We start from the raw sequence: 24,539 nt of genomic DNA, 5'->3' as shown, positions 1-24,539 counted from the left end.
GAAAAATGAGGTGTCGACCTGGTGAAGCCACGACACAGGGCTACTTGCGTGCCAAATAGTATAAGCAGCAAGTAATAGACCGAGCTAAGCGATTCCACGAGTTTTGTTCGTGCTCCATGATGCCATATTTGATCAAATGCTGCATTGATCTCTAGGGCAGTCACTTACCTCACCTCTGGAATTCAGCTCTTTTGTCCATGTTTGAACCAAGGCTGTAATGAGGTCAGGAATTGAGTGACCCTGGTGGAACCCAAACTGAGTGTCAGTGAGCAGGTTATTGCTAAGTAATAACTGCTTGATAGCATTCTCGATGACCCCTTCCATCACTTCACTGATGATTGAGAGTAGACTGATATAGTGGTAATTGGCTGGATTGGATTTGCCCTGCTGTTTTTTTGTGTATTGGACATATCTGGGTAATTTTACAAATTGTCAGGTGGATGCCAGTGTTATAGCTTTATTGGAGCAACTTGACTCAAGACACGGCAAGTTCTGGAGCACAAGTATTCAGCACTATTGCTGGATAGTTGGGGCTCTTATCTAGTATCCAATGCCTTCAGCCGTTTCTTCTTATCACATGGGATGAATCAAATATGGCTGAAGACGAGCATCTGTGGTGCTGGGGACCTCTGGAGGAGACTGAGATGGATCATTCACTCGGTACTTCTGGCTGAAGATTATTGTGAATGCTTTAGTCTTGGACATGATTCTGTAGTCCTCAGGCTAAGTGTTGACACCATCGGAAAACCCGTTGCATTTCTCGACGGTGTCAACACGGCCTCAGGATCAGCAATTCTGGCCCCTACAGGGGGCCAGCACGGCACTGGAGCGGTTCACGCCGCTCCAACAGCTGATCCCGGTGTCAAATGGGCGCCATGGGATCCGCGCATGCGCATTGGCTTCCTTCAATGTGCGGCCCCGAAGCAACATGGCGCAGGACTACAGGGGCCGGAGCAGAAGAAAGGAGGCCGCCAACCAGAGAGGACGGCCCGCCATCGGAGGCACCCCCCGGGGTCGGATCCCCCTCCCCTCCCCTTCCACAGGCCGCCCCCCCGACCCTTCTATGCCGAGTTCCCGCCAGTTGAGAGCAGGTGTGGACAGCTTTGGCGGGACTTGGCTTTTTTATGACATCCCGGGCCAGCCGCGTAGAGCGGCCCCCAACAGGCGCTGTGCCAACCATGCTGGATCCAATGGCCCCGATTCCCTGCTCCAGCATGCCGGCTTTGGGGCATCGTGGCGCGATTTGCGCCAGTTGTGGGGATTCTCCGGCCCGGCACCGAACTGGGAGAATTCTGCCCCTTGTCTTTTGCACAGATGTGGTGGGCTTCTCCATCATTGAGGATGGGGTTATTTGTGGAACATCCTCCTCCAGTGAGTTGTTTAATTGCCCACCACCATTCACGACTGGATGTGGCAGGACTGCAGACCTTAGATCTGATCCGTTGGCTGTGGGATTGGATAGCTCTTGTCAATCACTTGCTGTTTGTTATTTGGCAAGAGGGCAGCATAGTGGCGCAGTGAATAGCACTGGGTTCGAATCCCGGCCCTTGGTCACTGTCCGTGTGGAGTTTGCATATTCTCCCCGTGTCTGCGTGGGTTTCACCCCACAACCCAAAAGATGTGCAGGTTAGGTGGATTGGCCACGCTAAATTGCCCCTTAATTATAAAAAAATAATAATTCGGTACTCTAAATTTAAAAAAAAATATTATTTTGCATGCAAATAGCCCTGTGTTGTACCTTCACCAGGTTGACACCTCATTTGTTGGTATGCCTGGTGCTGTTCCTGGCATGCTCTCTCTTCAGTGAACCAGGATTGATCCCCTGGATTGGTGGTCATGGTAGAGTAGGGGATATGCTGAGTAATGAGGTTACAAGTTGTGGCTGAGTACATTTCTGTTGCTGATGATCGCCGACAGTGCCTCATGGATGCCCAGTCTTGAGATGCTAGATCCGTTCAGAATCTAGCAGCACAATGGTAATACCACACAACATGATGAATGGTATCCTCAGTGTGATATTGGGACTTCGTCTCCACAAGGATGAGTAGTGGTCACTTCTACCGACACTGATTGGACAGATGCATCTGCAGCAGGTAGGTTGGTGACGATGTTGTCCAGTATGTTTTTCCCTCTTGTTGGTTCTCTCGTCCCCTGTTGCAGACAGAGTTTTGTAGTTTTATCCTTGTAGCTCGATCGGTCGTGGTGCTACTGAGCATCTTTGGGCATTGAAGTCCCCTATCCAGAGTACATTCTGTGTCCTTGCCACCCTCAGTGCTTCCTCCAAGTGGTGGTCAACATGGAGGAGCACTGATTTGTCAGCTGAGGGTGGACGGTACGTGGTAGTCAGCAGGAGATTTCTTTGCCCAAGGTTGACCTGATGTCATGAGACTCAATGGGATCCAGAGTCGAATGTTGAGTACTCCAAGGGCAACTCCCTCCCCACCGTATACCTCTGTGCTGCCACCTCTGCTGGGTCTGTCCTGCCGGTGGGACAGGACATACCCAGGGATAGTGATAGTGGTATCTGGGATGTTATCTGTAAGGTATGATTCTGTGAGTATGACTGTGTTAGACAGTTGCTTGGCTGGTCTGTGAGGCAGCTCCCCCAATTTTGGCAGGATTTGAATTTCAAAGGGTGTCTGGGAATTTGAAGCTCTTTTAAGTGTACTTGGCTTTCGAGGAAATCTCTGACACTTGGAACAACAGCTGCTTTAAAAACTTTTGAGAGGCACCAGCTGTTCATGAAAGTTAAGTGAAAATGCAGTGATCTTTCACTGTACTGACTGGACCGCTCTTCAGCTTTCAGGCAGGTGTGACTGATGGGGGTGAGGGTAGCTGATGGGTAGGTTGTTGGGGTCGGTGGGAGGGAGGTCGGGTTAATCTCCTGCGTGTGTACTGTGGGGGGCGAACCCATTATTCTCATACACTCTCGGTGAAAATGTTTTTCATCACATTTGCCGCTAAGGGGAAACATTTCTTCCTAGCTACTATATCTATGCCCCTCATAATTTTATTATGAGTATGTAATAATAATCCTGGAATTGTATTTGAAACTAGTTGTTTTGATGCTAGATTGATAATCTCAATGTTTTGAGTTCAAATCCTGCAATGGCAAGTTGTACTATTTTCTCATTTCTAATTTGTGCACCAAAAATGTAACCGTATCATTAAACACCTACTATTCCCGAATATCCTTCAGAGATTGGACTAAGAAAATCTTAGTCAACTCGCAGAGCTGTGAGCTGTTCTTATTAACATCAATGGGCTGATGTTGAAGAGCACAGTTCCACATAGGAAAAGGAGAAGGCCATTCAGCCTATTAATTCTGTTTTGCCATTCAATTAAATTATGGATGATCTGTACTTCATCTTTACTAAACATTGATTTCCTTGCCAACAAAAATCTATTGATATGCAAATCTTTGACCTCAGTCTTGAAAGTTTCAATTGACTCAGCGCTCCACAGCCTTAGTTCCAGGTGTCTACTATGCAGACAACCATTAAATTTGAAAGAAGTGTTCATTTTGAAAAGTTTGTTTCTATCATAATCAAAAGTCAAGATGGAAGAAGATGTTAGATGTTAAACAGATTTTTTAGCAGATTATAAAAAATTATTTTCCCTCTTCCGCAGCTGGCTTCGACGATTCTTGAAGCTGTGGAAGGTAATACACTTAGCATTGAACCAGTTGGATTTCAGCCCCTTCCTGTTGTGAAAGCTTCTGCACTGGAGTGTGGAGGACCCAAGTAAGTTAAACTTGAACTTTGCTACTTTTCATTTTGAATGCTATTCCTGCAATTATTTTGATTAGATTGGAGGGAAATTTGTGTACTTTTTTCCTTTTCAATAATAATTGGTAAAGATCCAAGGCATGGTGGACATTTTTAATTACTTTTAAGCAGTAGATATAAGAGACAAAATCAGAAGATAAGAATTCAATGTGTTCAATAATTCATTGAATATAAGAGTGCAGCTAGAGGGATTTATATCTGCACCATCTCAATTCCTTGATGAAATTATTGCAATTATTGTGGAATAATTGGTATTCTTTCAATTTTTTTACTATTTGGCTTTACACATTGCTTCAAGATATTTGTTTAATTTCAACACTGGGTATTGGTGTAAGTAAGATATTTAGGGATAACCAATACAAAGGAATCCACCAGTTATACTGCATATGGTGGATTTTTGATGTATCGGGCTTTATTAGGTATCAACACTTGAATTGTTCCCAACCTCTAGTATATTAAAATATAACCTCGATATCTTTATGTTGCAATCTTAACATTTTGGAATATGTACTCCCTACCTTTGTCAGCTTTTTCCATTAAAAACATCGAAGTTCATGTTTCTGATGAAACTACCTATATAGACTTGACATGTTGTAATAACTCTCCTGCTAATGGTGTAACTGTGGAACTTCAGTTTTGTTTCCTATCTCCTCAGCCTATACTGTACTAATATGCTCCAACCAACTCTACTTCTCTGCTTCCCAGGTTACTTTAAGGTGTGTTATTTAACTTGTGTCTTACTTGAAAATGGAAACTGAATTATGCTTGATCCAATTGTACTCCACTTTCTAACCTCACCATTCAATGACTATACCTGGTCTTGATTTCCAATGTGAAATGCCACAGTCAATTAAAAATCATGTCTGCATGTGGTTCCTGTCTACAAAATTTCGTTACGTTTTTCATGAACCTTTTTTCTATTATCACTATTTGCACCCACGATTATCACTAATTGCACCCATGATTATAATGTAATCTGCTTATGTAAATGTTTCGTAGTAATTGTACAATCTGAGTGGTCCGTGTTTTCTTCACTGCATAAATTGCTCAAGATGCTTTGTGAAAATTGTCTCACCTGTGTTTTGAAATTCAAAATCCTCTTAATTGTTTACACCCGTGAGACACAGATTCTGATTGCTAGCCCCACTGAGACACAGTACCAAACATATACAAATGGAGGCTTTCTTTATTTCAATTAGACTTATTTTTTTAAAAGGATGTGTGGACTTTATTTACTTTCAACATTATTTGAGGATAAATGTGTTCAGTTTTGTGAGATTATTAGGTTATTAACCAGAATGTTAATATAAAATATAACTTTATTGTTAGATTGACAATTGTTAACATTTAACTTTACTACCAAGGTGCATTTTTAGCATGATGGGAAAACCTAGAAATAGGGCTAAGAATAGAGTGATGCCAAGGTAGAAGGATTCTGGGATGTGGTATCAAGTTTTATAAGCTTCCTGCAGCTGAAGGCCAAAACACCTATCTTGCATAGGCTGATGGCTGAAATGTTTCCCTCTGAGATGACCAGAGGATGCAAAAGCCTTGAGAAACATTGATAAATACTAAGACATAATTGTGAGGTTAGCAACAGCCACACAAACTATTCCTGGGTGGTCAAGTAATGCATGCTAACAATGGGGATAGAGATAATGAGTGGGGGGGCCTCGTTGGATAAGAGTCAAGATAGAAGAGGTCCTCCCAATCAGTTTTGCACAGTGGCAAAATCTAGAATCAAGAAAACGAGATGAGATGGGGGTTGCAGGGAGAGCTCATGAGAGATGGGGTTGAGGGGAGAGCTACTGAGAGAGAGAAATTTGAGGACCAAAAGATCAAAATGTGCAAGAATCGTAAGTCATTGTGCACACTCGCCTAGAATAATACACAGTATAAAGCCAGCTTGAGACTTCAAATCGCTGCCTGAGTTTTAGTGTAGTCATTTACCCAAGAACTTAATAAACATGTTCTGACTTTTCACTAAAGTCATCTCACAACTGGAGTCTTTGGCCAATGCATTCCAATAACTATTGGCCTAAGGACTCCTAAAAACAAAATACCTGTCCAGAGATTTGAGAAAGTTTTGTATGTACTTCTGTACATGTACCGAGGGTTCCAACAAGAACAAGCTCAATTTCTCCAATCTTTCCTTGTATCTGAAATTCCTCATTTCTGGTATCATTCTAATAAATCTCCTCTGCACTCTCTCTGGGGCTTTAACATCCTTCCTGAAATAAGGTACCCAGAACTGAACGCAACACTCCAAATGTGGCCTGACCAATGATTTGGAGAGGTGTACCATCACTTCCTTGCTTTTATGCTCTATGCTCCTATTTATAAACCCAAGAATCCTATAATAATCATTAACAAATGTTTCAACTTGCCTGGCTACCTTCAGAGACTTATGCACTTGAACCTTGAGGTCTCTCTGATCCTGTATTCCTCTCAAAGTTGCACTAGTGAGCCTATATTATCTCCCTATGTTTCTTCTATCAAAATACATTGCTTCACATTTCGCTGCGTTGAAGTTTGTCTACCAGATGTCTATTTGGCCAACTTGTCAATGCCCCTCTGAAGTCACTCAGTGTCATCCTCCTAATTCACTGTTCTCCCTACCTGAGTATCATCTGCAAATTTAGAGATTTTTCCCTCAACACCAACCTCAAAATCATTTATAAGCAAAAGGTCCCAACACTGAGCGATGGGGAACACCATTTTCCACTCCTCTCCAGTCTGAGAAATGCCCATCAATATCTACAGTTTCTTATCTCTAAGCCAACTTCTAATCCATGCTAGCAAGGACCGATCAATCACAAACGTTTTTATTTTGCTAACCAGCCTGCCATGTGGCACTGCATCAAATGCTTTCTGAAAGTCCAAATATACAACATTCACGGCACTGCCTTCATCCACTGCCTGTGTCACCTCGTCAAAGAACACAATTAAGTTCGTCAGACATGACCTGCCCTTGACAAAGCCATGTTGACAGTCTAGTATTAACTGCCTTTAAGTGTATACTTATCTCATCCTGTATTAATACCTGTATTAATCCTGTGCTCAGAGGCCTGGAAAATTTCTGTCAATGGCTCCGCAATATGCTCCCTTACCTTTCTCCGCAATTGAGGATGCATCCCATCCATGCCTTCTCTACTGGAGTGCTGCCAGCCTTTATAGCACCTTCCAGCTGAAACAGTGATTTACATGTACTTCCAATTCAGTAAACTGCATTGTTATGATCTCTGTCATTTAAATAAATTTTGAATCTGAAAACCCTGGTATTTGCTGAAAGAATGAAGCCTCTCATTCAAAGTTTAAACAAAATAATTTGACTACATCAAAAGTCAAAATGCATGAAGTGTAAGAGACACTTTGCCTTACATTAAAGATAATACAATAAACACAATTGTTATACTCTTTAAAAACAAATGTCTTAACTCCACTTTCATTTTACATCCATTAAACCTGTGCCTCAAAATCCTCAAGTTCGATACCTATCAAAACCTGGCTACTTTGCCAATGATTCGTATACGGGCTGGGATTTCTTGGATCTTCTGTTTACTTCCAGCACGATTGCCCCTTTAAATCTCTTCCAACTGTCTTGGGGCTTCAAACTCCCCATTCAACATAGGCACCTTTGACATCTTAAGCATAGTATTTTGAATCAGAACACTGCTGATTCTGTATTCTTTAACACATTTTTGCATCTAAATCTCTCCCCCTCCCCTCCAGAAATTCTATTCACTGTTAATAGAGTCCTTCAATTAACAAGAGTTTTAACTCCTTTTGCCGACACCCAGAATTTCAAGCAGGTTCAGCTGCAAAATGGTTTCCTGTACTCCAGATTGTTCTAAACTCTCAAACTAAAACTGTGTGTACTGAGAACCATCTTTAGGAACTTTTCCATACACTTAGATGAGTAAGTTCTGGTTGTTTCTAATGGACACACCCCTATAATTGTTGACTTTTTTTTATCTCGCTGTTCACCTCCTAGGTAACCTGGTTCCATGATCATTTACTGAACCCAGCTGTTTTTATTAACTAGAAATCCAATTCCAGTTCTTAAAGAGACAAGCATGCCCATAAAAAAGTTTTTTTACCACCACTTGGACCATCAAAGTATTAGATGCTCACAAGGAAGTCTGCTCAATGTTCGGGAGACCAAACGTGGATTAAGCCACTGCTTTGTGGAATATCTCCGCTTCAGTCAGCAAGCGTCACTTGGTGTTTAATTCTACACCTTACTCGCATATTGACCTCTCTGTCCTTCTCCTCTTGCAGTGTTCAATAAATCTCAATGCAAGCTTGAGGAACAGCACCTCTTTTGATTAGGCACTTGGCAGCCCGCCAGACACATTTGAGTTAAATAATTTCAAACTGTCACCGTTGCCCCATTTTGTTTCCTTGTTCTCTTCTGGCTTTGATTTTACTTTTTTTGCGTTTGGATGGCAGTTGTTGATCATTCTGTCACTTGTACCTCCTCAAGCCACACATCTTGTTTGTTTACTTGTCCTATTACTGCTTATTTTGCCCTTACACTAACTACATTTTTTGATATTTATGCATGTCTTCCACTCTATTGTAGATCTTCCCTTTTGTTCTTTTCCACTCTCCCCAGTTACACTACTCTGGACCTCTGATGTCCTGGTCCATTAACTTAATTTCTCACTCTAAACATGCTGCCTGATGTGTTGAGTATTTTCAGAATTTTCTGTTTTCATTTCGGATTACATTTCTATTTTTTTTTCTGATTTCCAACATCCACAATATTTTGCCTTTGTACTAAGTTTAGGTTTCCTGTGGTGTTAGTCATGAGTAGCGCAGGCCAAGAACATGCATGGAATGCTGAAAATATAATCTTGATTATGCATGTCGAAAGTCACGTCAGTGAAATTAAGGCATTTAGCATGTTTGCACCCAATGGCATGTGGCAGATGTAACATTTTTAATCTAGTAGATTTGTATCCAGGTTGAATTAGTATATTGTGTGCAGGAATTTACTTTGAATTCTCAACTGACTGATTCGGTGATCAACTGACATGTCTCTTGATTCCCTAAGAGGCTAAAAATATTTTCCATGTATATTAAATGTATCCAGTTTTGGAGTATCCATAACCCTCTCTAGAGAATTCCAAAGATGCACAACACGATGAGTGAAGAAATTTCTCCTCACCTCAGTCCTGAATGATCAGCCCTCATCATAAGACTGCCCCCATGTTTAGATTCCCCAGGCATGGGAAATGACCTTTATGCCCACCCTATCAAATCCCTTCAAAATTTCAATGATATCAGCTCTCATTCTTCTAGACTCCAGAGAGGTCTTTTACTTAGCCTCTCATCAGAGCACTTATCATCCCAGGAATCTAGTGATCCTTTGCTATACTCCCTCTACTGCAAGAAAATCATTTCATCAATATAGAGACCAGATCTGTGGACAGGGCTCTCAAGTACAATCTTCCCAAAAAACCCTCTATAACTGTAGCAATACTTTCTTATTCTTCTGTTCGGAAAACAAAGGTAGTTTTAAGGGGTTTATATTTGTGCAGGTAAACATTAGAAATAAAATGCAGTTTTAAGTGGGTTTAATTAAACGTTTCAGTGCCCAGAAGGGTAAAGCTCAGTGTTAGATTCATGCTGGACAAAGGTGTTTGTCTATGTGGGAGTTGGTTCTATTCCATCTGTGTTTCTATCGTGTGTAGAGAGAGCTACGGCATGAAGAGTAAATAAATCAGTAGCGGTTGCCTAGCAACTGGGGCCTTGTAAGGTCGAGAAGCTTTTAAGTTTGTTTAGCTAATTTGATTGCAGTTGGAGATGGGTAGTGAGAGAGAAAGCAGCTCTCACAGCTCTGCTGGAAGCAGTTGGTTTTAGAAGGCTAAAGAAGGATAATCTCTCTCTCTCAGTTTTGCTAGAAGGAAAGCCATGCTTAGAGTAATGGTTAAGAAAACAGATGATGACCAGTTAAAGAACCTAAAGAGGTTTCCAAAAAGTTTGGAGTTAACGGAACAGAGGAAACTGGGAATTGGAACAGATTACTGTTGAGTAAAGTCAGAGTTGAAAAGGTCTTGGATGGTGTGAGGCCAGAAAGATATCTGCAGTAGTCTGAAGATTTGTGAGAAATTACTACAGTTTGGGAGACATTATTTTAAATGTGGAAATCAGTAGCTGAACCTTGGAAGTTTGTGTAAAAGCCTTTTAAGACAAAGAAAAAGTGAAGGGAGAGGCGTAAAACCTGAACGAAAAGCCTTGAAGGAAGCAGCGAAGGGAAAGCATGATTTAACAGAAGATTTAAAAGTGTGACTTTTGAAAGCAGAACCCTTCAACTGACCCCTCACAGTATAGATAACCTTCTCTGGTAAAGAAATTCCAATAGATCCCTTCACCATGTTGGGGCACATTAATGGAGCTGGAGACCTGCAACCCAGCAGGACGGGCCTCCAGCCGATCAACGAGGCGAAGGCAAAAACATCTGCCTCCAACCTCACCTGCAGCCCTGGTGAGTCTGACATCCCAAATACGGCAACCAAAGAACTTGGTACTGAGAATCGCTGGCATGATGCTAAATAAGGAGACCCAAAAGCTGACTTTTGGGACAGGACCAGAACATGTACGTGTGGACTCATCCTCCCCTTGGTTAGGTGTGCCCTAAACAAGCCGAATGTCGTACACTGGGAAGAGAGTTCACCTTGCGAAGGGCCTCACTCAACACCTCATCATCTACTATGGGCTCCAGCCGCCGCGCGCCCCCCCCCCCCCCCGCCCCCACACACACACACAATCCCCGCCCCCCCCCACACACACACACACAATCGCTTTCCCTCCATCCTTTTTTTTTTTCATTTTCGGGATGTGAGCATTGCTGGTTAGGCCAGCATTTATTGCCCAACTCTAGTTGTCCTTCAAGGTGGGGTGAGTTGCCTTCTTGAATCGCTGAGGTGTAGGTACACCCACAGTACTGTTAGGGAGGGAGTTCCAGGATTTGGAACCCAGCACACTGAAGGAACGGGAACGCATTTCCAAGTCGGGGTGGTGAGTGACTTGGTCAGGAACCTCCAGGTAGTGGGATTCCCAAGTATCTGCTGCTCTTGTCCTAGCTGGATGTGGTCGTGGGTTTGGAAGGTATTACCTAAGGAACCTTGGCGAGTGCATCTTGTGGATGGCACACACGGCTGCCACTGTTCGTTGGTGGTGAGGAATTGAATGTTTATGGATGGGGTAGCAATCGAGTGGGCTGCTTTGTCTTCGATGGTGTTTGGTTTCTTGAGTGTTGTTGGAGCTACACATCCAGGCAAGTGGAGAGTATTCCATTACACTCCTCACTTGTGGATGGTGGGCAGGCTCTGGGGAAGGGAGAGGGGGAGGTGAGTTTCTCGCCAAAGAATTCCCCGGTTTGGCTCCCCCTCCCGTGACGCGCACTGGAAAATACTTACTCTTGCTTAGATTCAATCCAATTCAAGATTGGACCCAATAAAGAGCCAAAGCTGTTCAGATGCTCTATTATATCACCCATCAAGGGGACAGACTCCATTATATTATCTATTGTGGGGTCTGGGTTCACCACGTAAAGCAGTAAGTCGTCGGCAGATAGGGACACCCTATGTTCCTCCACCCCTCCATTCCCAATTATCCCCTTCCATTTTCTGTAAGCCCTCAAAACCATAGACAAGAGCTTGATCGCCAATGCAAATAGGAGGGGAGATATCTACACCCCTCTCTTGTTCCTCTACCCAATTGAAAGTACCCAAGCTTAAAGTGTTGGTATGTACACTAGTCAACGGGGTTTTTAGTGCACCCTATGGAGAATCAAGGTATCTCTGACAACAACTTCCAGATTTCCATCTGATGTCTAGATAATTTCTAGGTCCCGACCCACACTGCAGTGATACCATTTTGATATGCAGAGGCCATGATTGGGCTAGAGGAGAGTTCAGTGGCCAATCAATAATAATGCCAGGTGCTGCCTGAAGATAGGAATGAGCTCTGGAGTACACTTCTCAAAAGGCAGGTGACTACCATCATTTCTTTTGCCTTGCAGAATGGAACTGGCAGGATTACAGAGTACCAAGCAGCCTCATGGTCCAGACAAGTTCTCAAGCTCTCTTTCATCAGGCAATTAATCTGTTCTGCTCAAGCAAAGGCAACTTTGTGCCAGTACATGAGCACCTGTGTTTGACTTTCCCTATTGTTTCAAGATTTTAATCAGTAGCCATAATAAATAATGACAGCTGGTGGCACTAGTTGTTCTCAGAGAGCTGGCACAGACATGGCAGATCATGTGCTTTTAACTATTCTACGGTTGTATGATTCCATCTTACTAAAGCTAAAAATTAGGCACTGAGACTCTTGCGCTTTTTTATTGTACAGCTGGGAAGTATATAGTTCGATGTCAAGGTTAAGAAACTGTTCATTGGCTTCAGCTGATGCACTGAGTGATTATGTTGCCCCCAGAAATGGGGGTCTCAGGGCAGAAGTTCAGTATGCGAATGATGGTCTGACTTAGATGGCCACAGTCACAATTGGAGCTTTTAACAACTTGTGGCCACATATATTCCATGGCTTGTCCCAAATGGCTGAAGATTGCCCATGTTTTCTATGGAAGATTGAAACCTGGGACTTCACCACTCTGGTCAGTTACCAGGTTGCGGTTGGTGATGTATCCTGGTCGGCTGCATTGAGACTTGGGGCTATTATCAGTTTGCAAGGTGTCGTGTGTGTTCCAGTAGGGGCTACAGAATTTCAGACAAGCGTGTGGGTTTCCTTTTACAGTCTTATGTCATTGGGAGCATATTATTTTGTAGCAGAGTTTTGCACCCTAATGTTGCTCAGCTCATACACGAGGCTAATGGATGCTCAACTGAATTCAACAATACTAATGATGATGGAGATAACAATGACACATACTAAACTGGCCTGGTTGCCTGTCCTATCTGAAATAGGCCCTCTGACAGCATGCAACAGATCACCTTAATCTCCTGTTTGAGGTGTCAGGTATACTACATCTTACCATGTTTGAAAATACCTTGAATCCACCATGCCACTGTCTTGGCTCAAGGCATTCCATTGGACAGTAACTCTAAGGAACCTAAACGCTAACTCTAGGTAGAAAAATAACCAATGGTACGGATGCCAGTTCAGCTGCTGGGGCTTGATCTCCCAATCGTCTGCAGATTCAATCATTTATGGTCACAAGTAGGCTTACATTGACAATACAATGAAGTTATTGTGAAAGGCCCTGAGTCACCACATTCCGGCGCCTGTTCGGGTACACGGAGGAGGAATTCAGAATGTCCAATTCACCTAACAGCATGTCTTTCGGGACTTGTAGGATGAAACCGGAGCACCCGGAGGAAACCCAAGCAGACACGGGGAGAACATGTAGACTCCACACAGACAGTGACCCAAGCCGGTAATCGAACCTGTGACCCTGGCGCTGTGAAGCAACAGTGCTAACCATTGTGCTACCGTAATTCAAATATACTGCAAATGGCAATATGTGAGGCCTTTATGACTACAATTCCACCGTCCCCCACACATTCTCCCATTCCGCTTTTGACTTAACAATATACTTGCATTTACAGTAAATGGTGTACAAAGTGACAATACTATAATTGAGCTTCCATTTGGTCACTTTCATTATCAGCACTTTTACTAACCCAGGCATCCCTTGATGGGGTACCCACTTGGAATGAACCTGTTGTGAATCTTATAAACCACTGGTCTTCAATCATTTCAAGAGCCAAACACCGATCAAACCGCTAAATGGATAACCTGAGAACAGGGTCTAATATGTCAACATCCAAGGTGAATGCTCCACCTGTTATTCTGCCTCATCACCATGCAGATGGATGTTGAGCTGGATCTAGATTATTGATCACTTGTGCGTTAGATTTTACTCTGGATTGACAGCAATGGTCCTCAAGTAGTAGTCATTTGACCTCAGGGGCTGGATTCTCTGACCCCCGCCGGGCACCGGGGACCTGGGGGGGGTGTGGGGCGATCTGGCCCCGGGGGGGTGCCCCACGGTGGCCTGGCCCGTGATCGGGGTCCACTGACCCGCAGGCGGGCCTGTGCCATTGGGTCACTCTTCCTTCCGCATCGGCCATAGCCTCCACGATGGATGACGCAGAAGTGACCCCTGCGCGTGCGCAGGGATGATGTCAGCAGACGCTGATGCGCATGCGCGGACTTCCGCCAGCCGGCGAAGTCCCTTCGACCCCGGCTGGCGTGGCGCCAAAGGCCTTCCACGCCAGCCGGTGGGACGGCAACCACTCCGGCGCGGGCCTAGCCCCTCAAGGTGAGTTGCACACCTTTGGGGCGGCCCGACTCTGATGTGGTTCCTGTCACTCCAGCCCGCCGGGGCCCCCCGTCCGCCGGGTGGGGAGAATTCCGGCCCAGATCTGTCACCGTCTATAAAAGCCAAAACAGTCAAACCTGGATATATCTGAAGAAATGTGCATACAAAGGAAGGGCATGATGTAACTACTCAGTTGTGTAACTGGACCTAACAAGACACTTGAGGGACAGGGGCTCCTCTCCAGTTTACTAGAAGCTTATTTCCCTCGTGTTTCTAAAGTAACAAATGATTTGGTATATCTTCTCATTCATCACCAGACAGGTTTGCATTTGGAACGGAGTGCATCTCCTTATGTTTTCCCTCCAGGATCTATGAGGAAAGTTAGAACTTAAGTATTCATTTTGTTGCCGCATTTTGTTGCCGTATTGTAAACTGGGTATGTCGCTTTTTCTGAAAGCAATATCCTGGAATAATGTGCTTGCTTTTAATGAACTTTATAAAGAATAAAAAGAGACGTGGTTATATGTTTTACGTTTCATAAACTAAAATTCTAAAGTGTTTCCAGTTATTGAAGTACTTTTGAAGTGTTGTCACTCTTGAGATATAGGAACCTGGTAGCCAATTTGAACAGAGCAATACAAGGCGAGTAGTTAGCACTGTTGCTTTACAGCACCAGGTTTGATTCTCGCTTGAGTCACTGTCTGTGCAGAGTCTGTATTCTTTCCCTGTGTCTGCTTGTTATGTGAATTGGACATTCTGAATTCTCCCTCTGTGTACCCGAGCAGGTGCTGGAATGTGGTGAGTAGGGGATTTCACAATAACTTCATTGCAGTGTTAATGTAAGCCTACATATGACAATAATAAAGTTTATTATTAATAACTACCAAATAAACTGTTTAGTGATGTTGCGCGAGGGATAAATAGTCTCTACAATACCAGAGAGAACTCTTGTGTTCTTGACAATGGTGTCATGGCATCTTTTATGTCAACCCAAAAGGGCAGATGGGACCTTGGCTTAATATTTCATCCAAAAACTGCACCTCCAACAGTGCAACAATGAAATGTCAACCGTAATTTTGTACTAAAGTTGTATGTAAATCTACAAACGTCTCACTCTGAGGATGGAGGGCTGCAACTTGACCATGACTGACACTTTTTTATTGTCTAACTTTGGGTATTGCTCAGGCTCCAAACTGGTCTAAAAATCTAATTCTTTAGAGCCCACTGTCTGATTACCTATATTAAAATTATTATTATTATTTCCCTGTGGATGAAATGGGAACAATATTAGATCATCTGCTATAGATACGGACTCCTCATTTATAGAAATCCAGCTTTCAACTACAAAGATTCCTCCAGTTTATTCTTTCTCATCTGGCAATGTGGGGGTGGGGGATTTGTTTCAATTTAATTACTTGAGAATCATTGTTGTTGATTCTGTGTAAGACCTAACCCATAATGAGTCATACTGTGAAATAGAATGGGCAAGATTAGCAGTGACCTAAAATTATAGAATAATTACAGCACGGGGATACCATCTAGACCCAAGTTTTCAAACATTTGGTAGGATTTTATTCTCACAATTATCACCATTCATGTTTATTTAGGGGTAAAACGTCTGTAAAAGAATGACTAGGGCTGTATTTATTGTGGCTAAAATTAACATTGATCGCATTTTCCAAACCAATTTTGCTATCTATCATAAGGTTTACTCTTAAATCTGTCTACTCGGTAGCTTTTAAAAATAAACTGATGAAAATTTTGGTTCAATTAGCTTATAAAATTTATTTTGCATGAAACACAAAAACTCATCTTTATTCTTGCTTTTCTTTTTATGTTTTGCTGAAGTTGCTTTTCTTTCTTCCTGTTGTTTTGCATCCTGACGTTTTTTCCTCACTTCTCTGTATAGTGGACGGAGAGCTGAAATTGTAAAGTAAGTTATTTTTTGCACTTTGTATGTACAGTGCTGCACTTGATATTGAATCCTTCTCTCAATCAACTGATTCTCTAGAAAAGCAGAATTGGTTATACTACTCTTAACGTTTACTCAAGTAACAAACAAAACATTGGCACAGAAAATGGTGATTTATTATGGAAAATTATTTTCAGGTAACCTACAGGGTGTAGTAATAAAACTGCTGGACATCTAGATTAACAGGGCTGGAAGTTGTGAATTCATAGGCAAGAACGGTACTTCAAAATTATTATAAAGTCGGAACTTAAAACCCATATCTTTTTAAAGCTTCCTCACTGGGGTATGTTGAACTGAATTCTTTGATTTTGTCCTGTACTCATTGGCTTGTTATTTATTGTGCTGATCATTGAGGAAATAAGCCAGTATTGAAAGAACTATATTATGACTTGTAATGGTAGTAATAACTGTAAGTAGTTTCAAAAACCTTTATTAGTGCAGTAGTAGTTAAATTTTGGTTCAGTTAGCTCAACTATCTGATGCCAGATAGATGTGGAATCAGTTCCCCTCATTCGTGAAAAAGCTAGCTTGGGTTTGCACTTCTGACTGATATCTAGTTCCTCCTGTTGGAAAGTGCATGTGGGTGGACATTGAGTGAGAATAGGACAGACTGTGTTCTTGTGTCAACAGTTGTAAAATTGCTACTACTAATTGGATTTACATGAAGAATAATTTATGGAGAACATGAATTCAATTTGAATGTGTTGTCCTTTTTGAGAAATCCATGCCTTTATGATGCCAGTTTGATAAAGTAATTAGCCTGCAGTTTATTCTGTTCAACAGGTAATTACGGTAGCTTAGAATCTGGAAATAAAAAGTTGACATTAGAAAAATGACCATTAGTTTTTGGATTCTAAAAACATAACTGAGTTTATGTTCTTTAGCAATTGAAAACTGCCATCTGTATTACATTTGACCCATCTGTAACTTGAGTTCCACACCAAACTGGTTGATTCTTATTTGTCTTCTGAAATGGTCCAGCCATTAGTATTAGCTGTCTCATTAATTTTTGTTCCAGTGGCAATGATTTTTTTTTTGTCAAAGCTTCAAAACAAAAATGCTGGTCCTTTTGGAAATTAATCCTTAAAATCCTGAAACTATCCATTCTTGATTGTTTGAATAAACACTTTTCATGCTAAATGGTTCTCTGCATTTTACATTTTCTTAATACCATTTTATATCCTAACTGAGGAAGGGACATATTTTTCCCATTTGCTTTCTTCCATGCATAGTTGAAGTAGTTAATTATAGGGATAACAATAAAATTTATCTTTGTGTCCTAGGAATCTGAGGGAAGGTATTTTATCACTGCTTACCCAGTGATTTCAAATCAAAAACAATTACCTAAATGTGAAACATTTTGTGATGTCCCAAGGACATGTTAACAGTTTGTTCTTTAGGAGAACATTCCAACATGATGCCATCTGGTAATTTTACAGGGGACGTTTTCCCAGTTCACTAACTTAATTGCTAAATATCAACTATATCATTTTGAATGCAAATTCTTCCCTTATAAGAATGCAACAGTACTTAAGATCAAAATATCAGTAGCTTGAAGTTGAGCATCAGAGTTGAGCACGTGTGCTTCAGATTTGTTACTTTTGAATGTTCTTTTTGTAATTTATTCATCCATCTTTTAATAAAAATGTTGATATCTGTATTAGATTTATGAAATACACATGTTCTGACAACAAATCAATGAGTTACTCCAGTACCATAAAAACATATTTTTCTTTTTGAAACTGAATCGCTGGTTAAGCAGCACAGATTCCTCAAAATATCTTCCCTTATGCTGTTGCAGTAAACAGACCATTTACTCCACTATGCAGAAACTCTAATTTGCTAATTTCTAATAGGAAAAGTTGCATGGGATGTACCAATTACAAAAATTCTGCCATGTTTCAGAAACTAGGAACAACAGGGAGCAGAGAATCATTTTGCCAAGACACTAGAAATACATCATTAGAATGGGTAAATGGAGTAGCAAGTATGATATTGGACGAGCAAGCTGGCCTTGTGATGGTTTAAGAATTTGAATTTGTTTTAAAAATAATTCCGGAAAGAGAACCTGACACCAGTAAAAAGAAAAACATGAAGCTATTGAATTTTTGTGGCAACTCCGATTGTTTGTTCATCTCTAACGATTGAAACTTGCTGTCACCTCCACTAGCGATGCCCACATGCTGAGGATGATTAAAAAAAAAAAAAATGCTACATTGCGTTTTATAGAGGTGCAAGATTCTTCTCCCCTCATTTACAGGGACATACCTAGATTTTTACCTAGAGTGGAATACCCTCAATTTTCTTTTACAGAAGATTGAAAAGTCAAGAGCAGAAAAGGCCTGGGGAGTTTTAACCCCATTATTGAAAACTTGGTGATCAGAAAGCTTTTCATGGTAAATTAATCTATCTGGAAGGGCACGGGCAGCAGGTGCATGGAAACATCAACACCTCTAGGCTCAATTCGTAGCCACACACCATCCAGACTTGGACATGTATCACCATTTCTTCAAAGTCACTTGGTCAAAATCTTGGAATTCCCTACTTCACAGCTTTGTGGGAGTTCTTTGTCACCACATGGACTGCAGTGGTGCAAGCGACTCACCACCACCATCACCACCTCAGTGGCAACTGAGGTTGGATTTTCTAGTGATGCCCATATCCCGAGAATGAACAACTAAACAAATTACGGATTTGGTATCAGGACATAAATACTATCAGATTCATATACACCAAGATCATAATATTGAAATATTTTGGTCAATAAATGCCTTGAATCACTGCTTCATGAAGGCAGACACTTATTCGCTATTTCAAATCAAGCTTTCCTCACTGCTGGATTAGTGAGAAACCTGAAAAGTGAGAGATCCTCCTCGGTTTCCAGTTCTGGTGTGATACTTAAATTTATGTTTATCGAATCTCTGACTTTTGCTTAACATGTTGTTTTCTGTGCCATAGTTTCATAGAAGTGACTATCTGATCATCAGTTATTCAATTTTGATCATGATTGCGTAATGTGATACAAACTTTTCTCATCAACTTTCTCATTCTGCCATATTTTTTTCCCACAGAAAGTGTGCCCTGAGTGGTCAAACTAAGACTTGTAAACACCGAATTAAATTGGGAGATTCAAGTAGCTATTACTATGTTTCACCATTTTGTAGATACAGGGTAAGGAATGATGCACCTTCTGTATATTTATAAAGCACCATTGTATTTCTAAAATACTGAAACCAGATTAAAAATTTCTGTAATTCTGGTACAAATGAAAAGATTTGTAATTTTTCTGTCTTGCCCTCTAGATTATGTCTGTATGCAATTTCTTCACTTATATTCGGTATATTCAGCAAGGTCTGGTAAAACAACAAGATGGTGAGTGATTATTTTGAAAATTGCAATTGTAATTGGGCCTTATTTTAATGGTTATTGAGGGCATCTTATTGCCATTTGAGGAGCTGCTGATGTAGTTTTGTATTCAAAGGTAGATTATGAACATGCCTTACTGCACGGTGCCAAGGTCCCAAAACACACACACTGTCATGGAGTTTTCACAGCAAGGAAAAAGTCTCTGGCCCGTCAAGGCCACGCCAGCCATCAAGCACCTATTTACTCTAATCCCATTATCCAGCAATTGGCCCAAAGCCTTGTATTCTATGGCATTTCTAAATACTACTTAAATGTTGAGGGTTCCTGACTTTACCATCTTTTCAGCCAATGAGATCCAGATTCCTCACATCTCCCACAAACCTCCTGCCCATTGCTTTAAATATGCCCACTGGTTACTGACCTCTCTGCGAGGGAGAAAAGTTCTTTCCTCTCCACCCTACCCATGCCCCTCATAATTTTATAAACCTCAATCCGGTCCCCTGCGGCCTTCTCTGCTCCAAGGAAAATGACTCTCCTATCTCTCTTGATACTGAAACGCTCAAGCTCATAAAGCATCCTGGTGAATCTCCTCTGCACCCTCTCTAGTGCAGTCACTTTCATCCTGTAGTGTGGTACCCAGAACTGCACACCATACTCCAGCCGTGGCCGAACCAGTGTTTTATGCCACTCCATCATAATCTCCCTGCTCTTTGTTTTTTTGCCTTGGTTAATAAAGGCAAGTAATGTGGAATTTTTAATTGGTTGTGGTGTCTCGCACTGGTATTGTTACTTTCAAAAGCAGTAAAAATGTGGATATAGAGCAGGGGTGGGCAAACTACGGCCCGCGGGCCGCATGCGGCCCGCCAAAGGTATTTCTGCGGCCCACCAAGTCATTAAAAAAAAAAAAAAATTTTTTTTTTAAAATTTTTTTTTTTTTTTTTTAAATTTTTTTTTAAGGTTAACGCGGGGGGGCTGTTGGGTTACTTACTGGTATAGGGTGGATACGTTGACTTGAGTAGGGTGATCATTGCTCGGCACAACGTCAAGGGCCGAAGGGCCTGTTCTGTGCTGTTCTATGTTCTATATGAGGCGCCCAGAATCATAACCGGGTGAAGTAATTATTTTACTTAATATACTATGCGGCCCTTTGTGAATTGTGAATTTCTGAATGTGGCCCTTGCACGGAAAAGTTTGCCCACCCCTGATATAGAGGCTAACATAGAAAACTAGTGAACTAGCAAATGTGGGCCAGTGAAAGGGAATAAGAAGTTGATGACTCAAAAAAAGTGTTATCTCTAAAGGTAACCACTAGGTATTCTGTTGGCGCCTTATTTTCCCCCTGGTGTATCACTGCACTTGTTAATGCAGAAACTTTTTTTCTTTCAATTCATGCCGAGATTATTAATGAAGAACAAAAACAGCTTTCATTCATTTAGTTTGAGAAAGCATTTCATAATCAGACCGAAACGGTTGCCAAATGAAAGAATATTGTTAGCAGGAATGACTAAAGCTTGGACAAGGATGCAGGTGTTTAGAAGAAACTTGAAGGAGAAAGGGACCGCAGAGAGCCTTGGGGAGCGAATTAGAGTTTTGTGTCTGGCTGGCTTTTAGTGTTAGGGTGGAATGGAATTGGGGATATGAAAAAGACCACAGTTGAAGTAAAGGTTGTAGAGCTGGTGAGATGGAGAAGGGTATGATAGTGAAGGGATTAAAGTACAAGGTTACGGTTTTTAAATTCAAGATGTGGGAGTCTGGGATATCCAAGTTGGGTATGTTGGGTAGACATGTGTCTGAAGCTTCTAAAAAGCCTGTACCGTACTGCACTTTTAATGAAATTACACATCATAGGTCTAAAAGATCTAGATCAGAAAAACAAGTGATGGTTGTGAAATAGGATATGGGCAGAAGACCTTTGGATGAGTTGAGTTTATGGATGATTTAAGAAAAAACATGAGCATAGTAGAATCTGACGGTGAAAAAGCTGTCTATGAGAATGTCAACAGCAAATGGGCTGAGGCAGGGTTGAAGGTTGGTGTTGTTGAGGTGGAAGCAGGCAGTTGTTGGAATGGAGAGGCTAAGTGGTTGGAATCACAGATCAATATTGGTGTTGAATATTTGGTTTCAACCTCAGACAGTGCTTTAGAGGGCGATGTAATTTACGGCGAGGGTACAAAATTTCTGCTTGGACCTAAATATGATATAGCATGCCAGATGCTTGGTAGAGTGAATTGTAGTCTCTACCATGACTGGACGTGGAACAAACAGTCTGACAACACAGTGATAGTGGAGGACTTGGTTAAGCCATGGAGAAATTGATCCAGCTCTATTTACATGGAAAAGTTGGCCTCAATATAAACACCCCTCCTCACCCAATGATAGACAGAAGAGGACTGGTGAAAGAGTTAAACATTATAAAACAGGGAATGTACCTCAACTTGCTGTGTATGCATCTGTTTCCATTTCAGGTTTTGTATTCTTTTGTGGAATGTAGGTGTTGCTGACAAGGTCAGCATTTGGTGCCCCTCCCCAATTGCCCTTGAGAAGATGGTGGTCAGCCACCTTGTTAAACTGCTGCAGCCTTTGTGATGTAGGCACACTCTCAGTGCTATTAGAAAGCCAGTTCCAGGATTTTGATCCAGTGATAATGAAGAAATGTCGACAAATTCCAAGTCAGAATGGTGGGTGACTTATCCTCGCTGATTGCGAGGTGAAGCAAGCAGGGTAAATTTACCAACCGCGCTGCGTCCTGAGTCAGCATGGTGCAGCCATTAGATCGTGCCCAGTGTTTTGAAAACTTGGTGTTCAACTATACCTATGACCTGCCTTGTACACATTGAATATGTGGGGAAAAAATTGAGATTTCTGGATTTAACATTTGTGCATTGCATGAAAGTTCTGCAGGCCTCCAGTGACTACTGTATAAGCACAAATGACTCACATTAAGTTGAGTAATGTACTTTTATGATTTTTGACATTTTATAATTTTTATATTCTCTTTTTTACAGTTGAACAAATGTTTTGGGAAGTGATGCATCTGAGGAAGGAAATGTCATTTGCCAAACTGGGATTTTACAAGGAAGAACTCTGAGATCCAACTGTTGGGGGAAAACATGCATGAGCTTTAATGAGTGATCAACAATAATGTGGTTCTAAGACTTTATTGTCCAAATATTTATTTCCCTTAAAGTAGGCCTACCATCTTTGATTTTTTTTTTCAGTAGCTGCATTTAAGTGCGAAAAGGGTAATTTTGACAAATGACAAGAGACATTTTTCTGTTTACAAGCTTTTAGTTTCAGACATTTGAAGAGCTGTGTTGATATTTGCAACTGTATCAGTGGCACTGCGTAGAAACAAAGTTTTGGGTGTAATGAAAGCAGCTGAAATAAATATTGACCTCAGTTATCTGTTATGCAACATGTTTGCAAGAAAAATGAATGCTTTGTGTGTACTGGCTTTCTGTTTTCATGTACTATATTTTAAAATAGTTTGGCAGGGTGTGTGATTTTCATTCTCTGAATAGCAGATCAACCGTTCCATCATGTGAAATCAATTTTAGTTAATAATGGTTGAGTTATTGATTTCATATTGTGCACTTTAAATACAGTGTATTTTCTAAGAGCTACACTTTATAATTCAAACCTATAGCAAATCTAAGATAAATGAAGACATGAAAGGGACTGATATGAAATGCGTTAATGAAACATTACTGTAACATTCTAAAAATGCACTAACTGGCAATAAATATGTCTGATAAATGTTAGTGTGCCGTTTTGAGGAGTATCTGCTCATAAAGCTTATCATAAAGTGGAAATTCTGATGCTACTGAATATTGAGGAGAAATTGATTGGATAAATGTTTGGAACATTTGGGAGTGCGCTATTTTGTCATTTGATAGTTTATATTTTTATGCTCTACCATGACATTTCTAAAGGAATTCTGTTCAATTTCTTTTATCTCATTGTCATTATCAATTACATTGATGTTTCTCTCCCAAACTGTTCTCAACTGACAGAGGTATAAGGAATAATTAATTCTTAACTTGGCATCCAGCGGTTTAAAAAGAAATCAAGTGTCTTTGCTGTTGACTAAATGTGTTTGCTGAGCCCGTGTTGACAACATTTGATGGTTTCTTTGCCTTCTTCCTGAACCGAAATGTCTTGGGGAGTGGTTTGGACTGTTTCTAATCAGTTTAAAACTTTTATCAATAAAAAGCAGAAGAAAATACGTTATGTTCGAGGTAATTTAGCCTGTAGAAACCTTTAATTTGTTTTTGGTCATCGTGGATGATTTGGATGATACCTATTTCACTTATGTCACTTCTCCATATATTTTTTTCAATTATAGCATTTGTACCATTCGGCATGTTTTTGGGCTAAGACTCTCAGCTTTTCTGAAGCATTATTAAGGTGAATTGCATGGCAGATCACTGGGCACTTTCACACCATGGCTGCTGGATTTCAAGGAGTCTGATAGAACATTGAGGAGTTTGAGGGCAATTACTTCCTCCACAAAGGAAAATTTTCAGGAAGAACCAACTCTGATGTAACTACTAACCGTTGGTTATAGAAGGAATTAACTAATGTTCAAAAGTTGGCTTTATGCCTCTTCCTCTGTGCATGGTCTGTTTAAAAATGTTTAAAATGGTGTGAAAGGGGCTGATAAAATTATAGTCTGCCAAGCCCACTTTTTAAAAAAAAGTAAGCACTAAGGAGCAACAATGGTGAATTAAGTCTTCAGTGCAAAAGGCTACAAGTCCTAACAGTATTGGCGAAAAACTATATATCATGAACCCATCACTGAAAGAACTTTGATTCTGATTGAGTTATCAAGGTATTTAATGGCCTTGATTTTTGAGAGGGTGAGAATGGCCAAGGTGCCCTTGGGCTTGTGTACAAGCCAATTTTGCTGGTCCATTCCCAATTTAAATGTTTCCCGTCCTGGTGAATGCCGACTAAAAGTGGCTGGAGGTCCAGAAGATGGCGATGAACACCTGGGCGACTGTCGAGTGATTGCACATTTCTTTTTCCACCTGCGGGATCCCTGAGTTGCCTGTAAGCGACAATGGGGCCTCTTCCACGAGTGAGGAATTTGGCGCTTTTGTGAACAGCTACAGAATTAGGC

The 24,539-nt window shown here is 41.2% G+C and overlaps 1 protein-coding gene across 15 annotated transcripts in view; it reads left to right on the top strand.

The window, feature by feature from the left end:
* The window catches only part of LOC119954844 (RAB3A interacting protein (rabin3)), a 79,122-nt gene extending 55,463 nt beyond the window's left edge, over window positions 1–23,659 (top strand). For 5 of the 15 annotated variants that reach the window (XM_038780416.1, XM_038780414.1, XM_038780413.1 and 2 more), the window contains 7 exons: window positions 3,631–3,743; window positions 4,423–4,504; window positions 11,821–11,894; window positions 15,989–16,012; window positions 19,123–19,222; window positions 19,354–19,423; window positions 22,423–23,659. In XM_038780416.1, coding sequence (XP_038636344.1) covers window positions 3,631–3,743; window positions 4,423–4,504; window positions 11,821–11,894; window positions 15,989–16,012; window positions 19,123–19,222; window positions 19,354–19,423; window positions 22,423–22,505 — 546 coding nt within the window. In that variant the 3' untranslated portion in view covers window positions 22,506–23,659. Of the gene's footprint in view, window positions 1–3,630; window positions 3,744–4,422; window positions 4,505–11,820; window positions 11,935–12,971; window positions 13,025–15,927; window positions 16,013–19,122; window positions 19,223–19,353; window positions 19,424–22,422 lie in introns of those variants that run through there. The other 10 variants (XM_038780415.1, XR_005458318.1, XR_005458315.1 and 7 more) reach the window with 10 other exon arrangements.
* The last annotated feature ends 880 nt before the right edge of the window (window positions 23,660–24,539 follow it).

The sequence above is a fragment of the Scyliorhinus canicula genome, chromosome 20 (assembly GCF_902713615.1).
Source record: "Scyliorhinus canicula chromosome 20, sScyCan1.1, whole genome shotgun sequence".
Lineage (NCBI taxonomy): Eukaryota > Metazoa > Chordata > Chondrichthyes > Carcharhiniformes > Scyliorhinidae > Scyliorhinus > Scyliorhinus canicula.
This window is presented reverse-complemented; position numbering and strand designations above follow the sequence as displayed.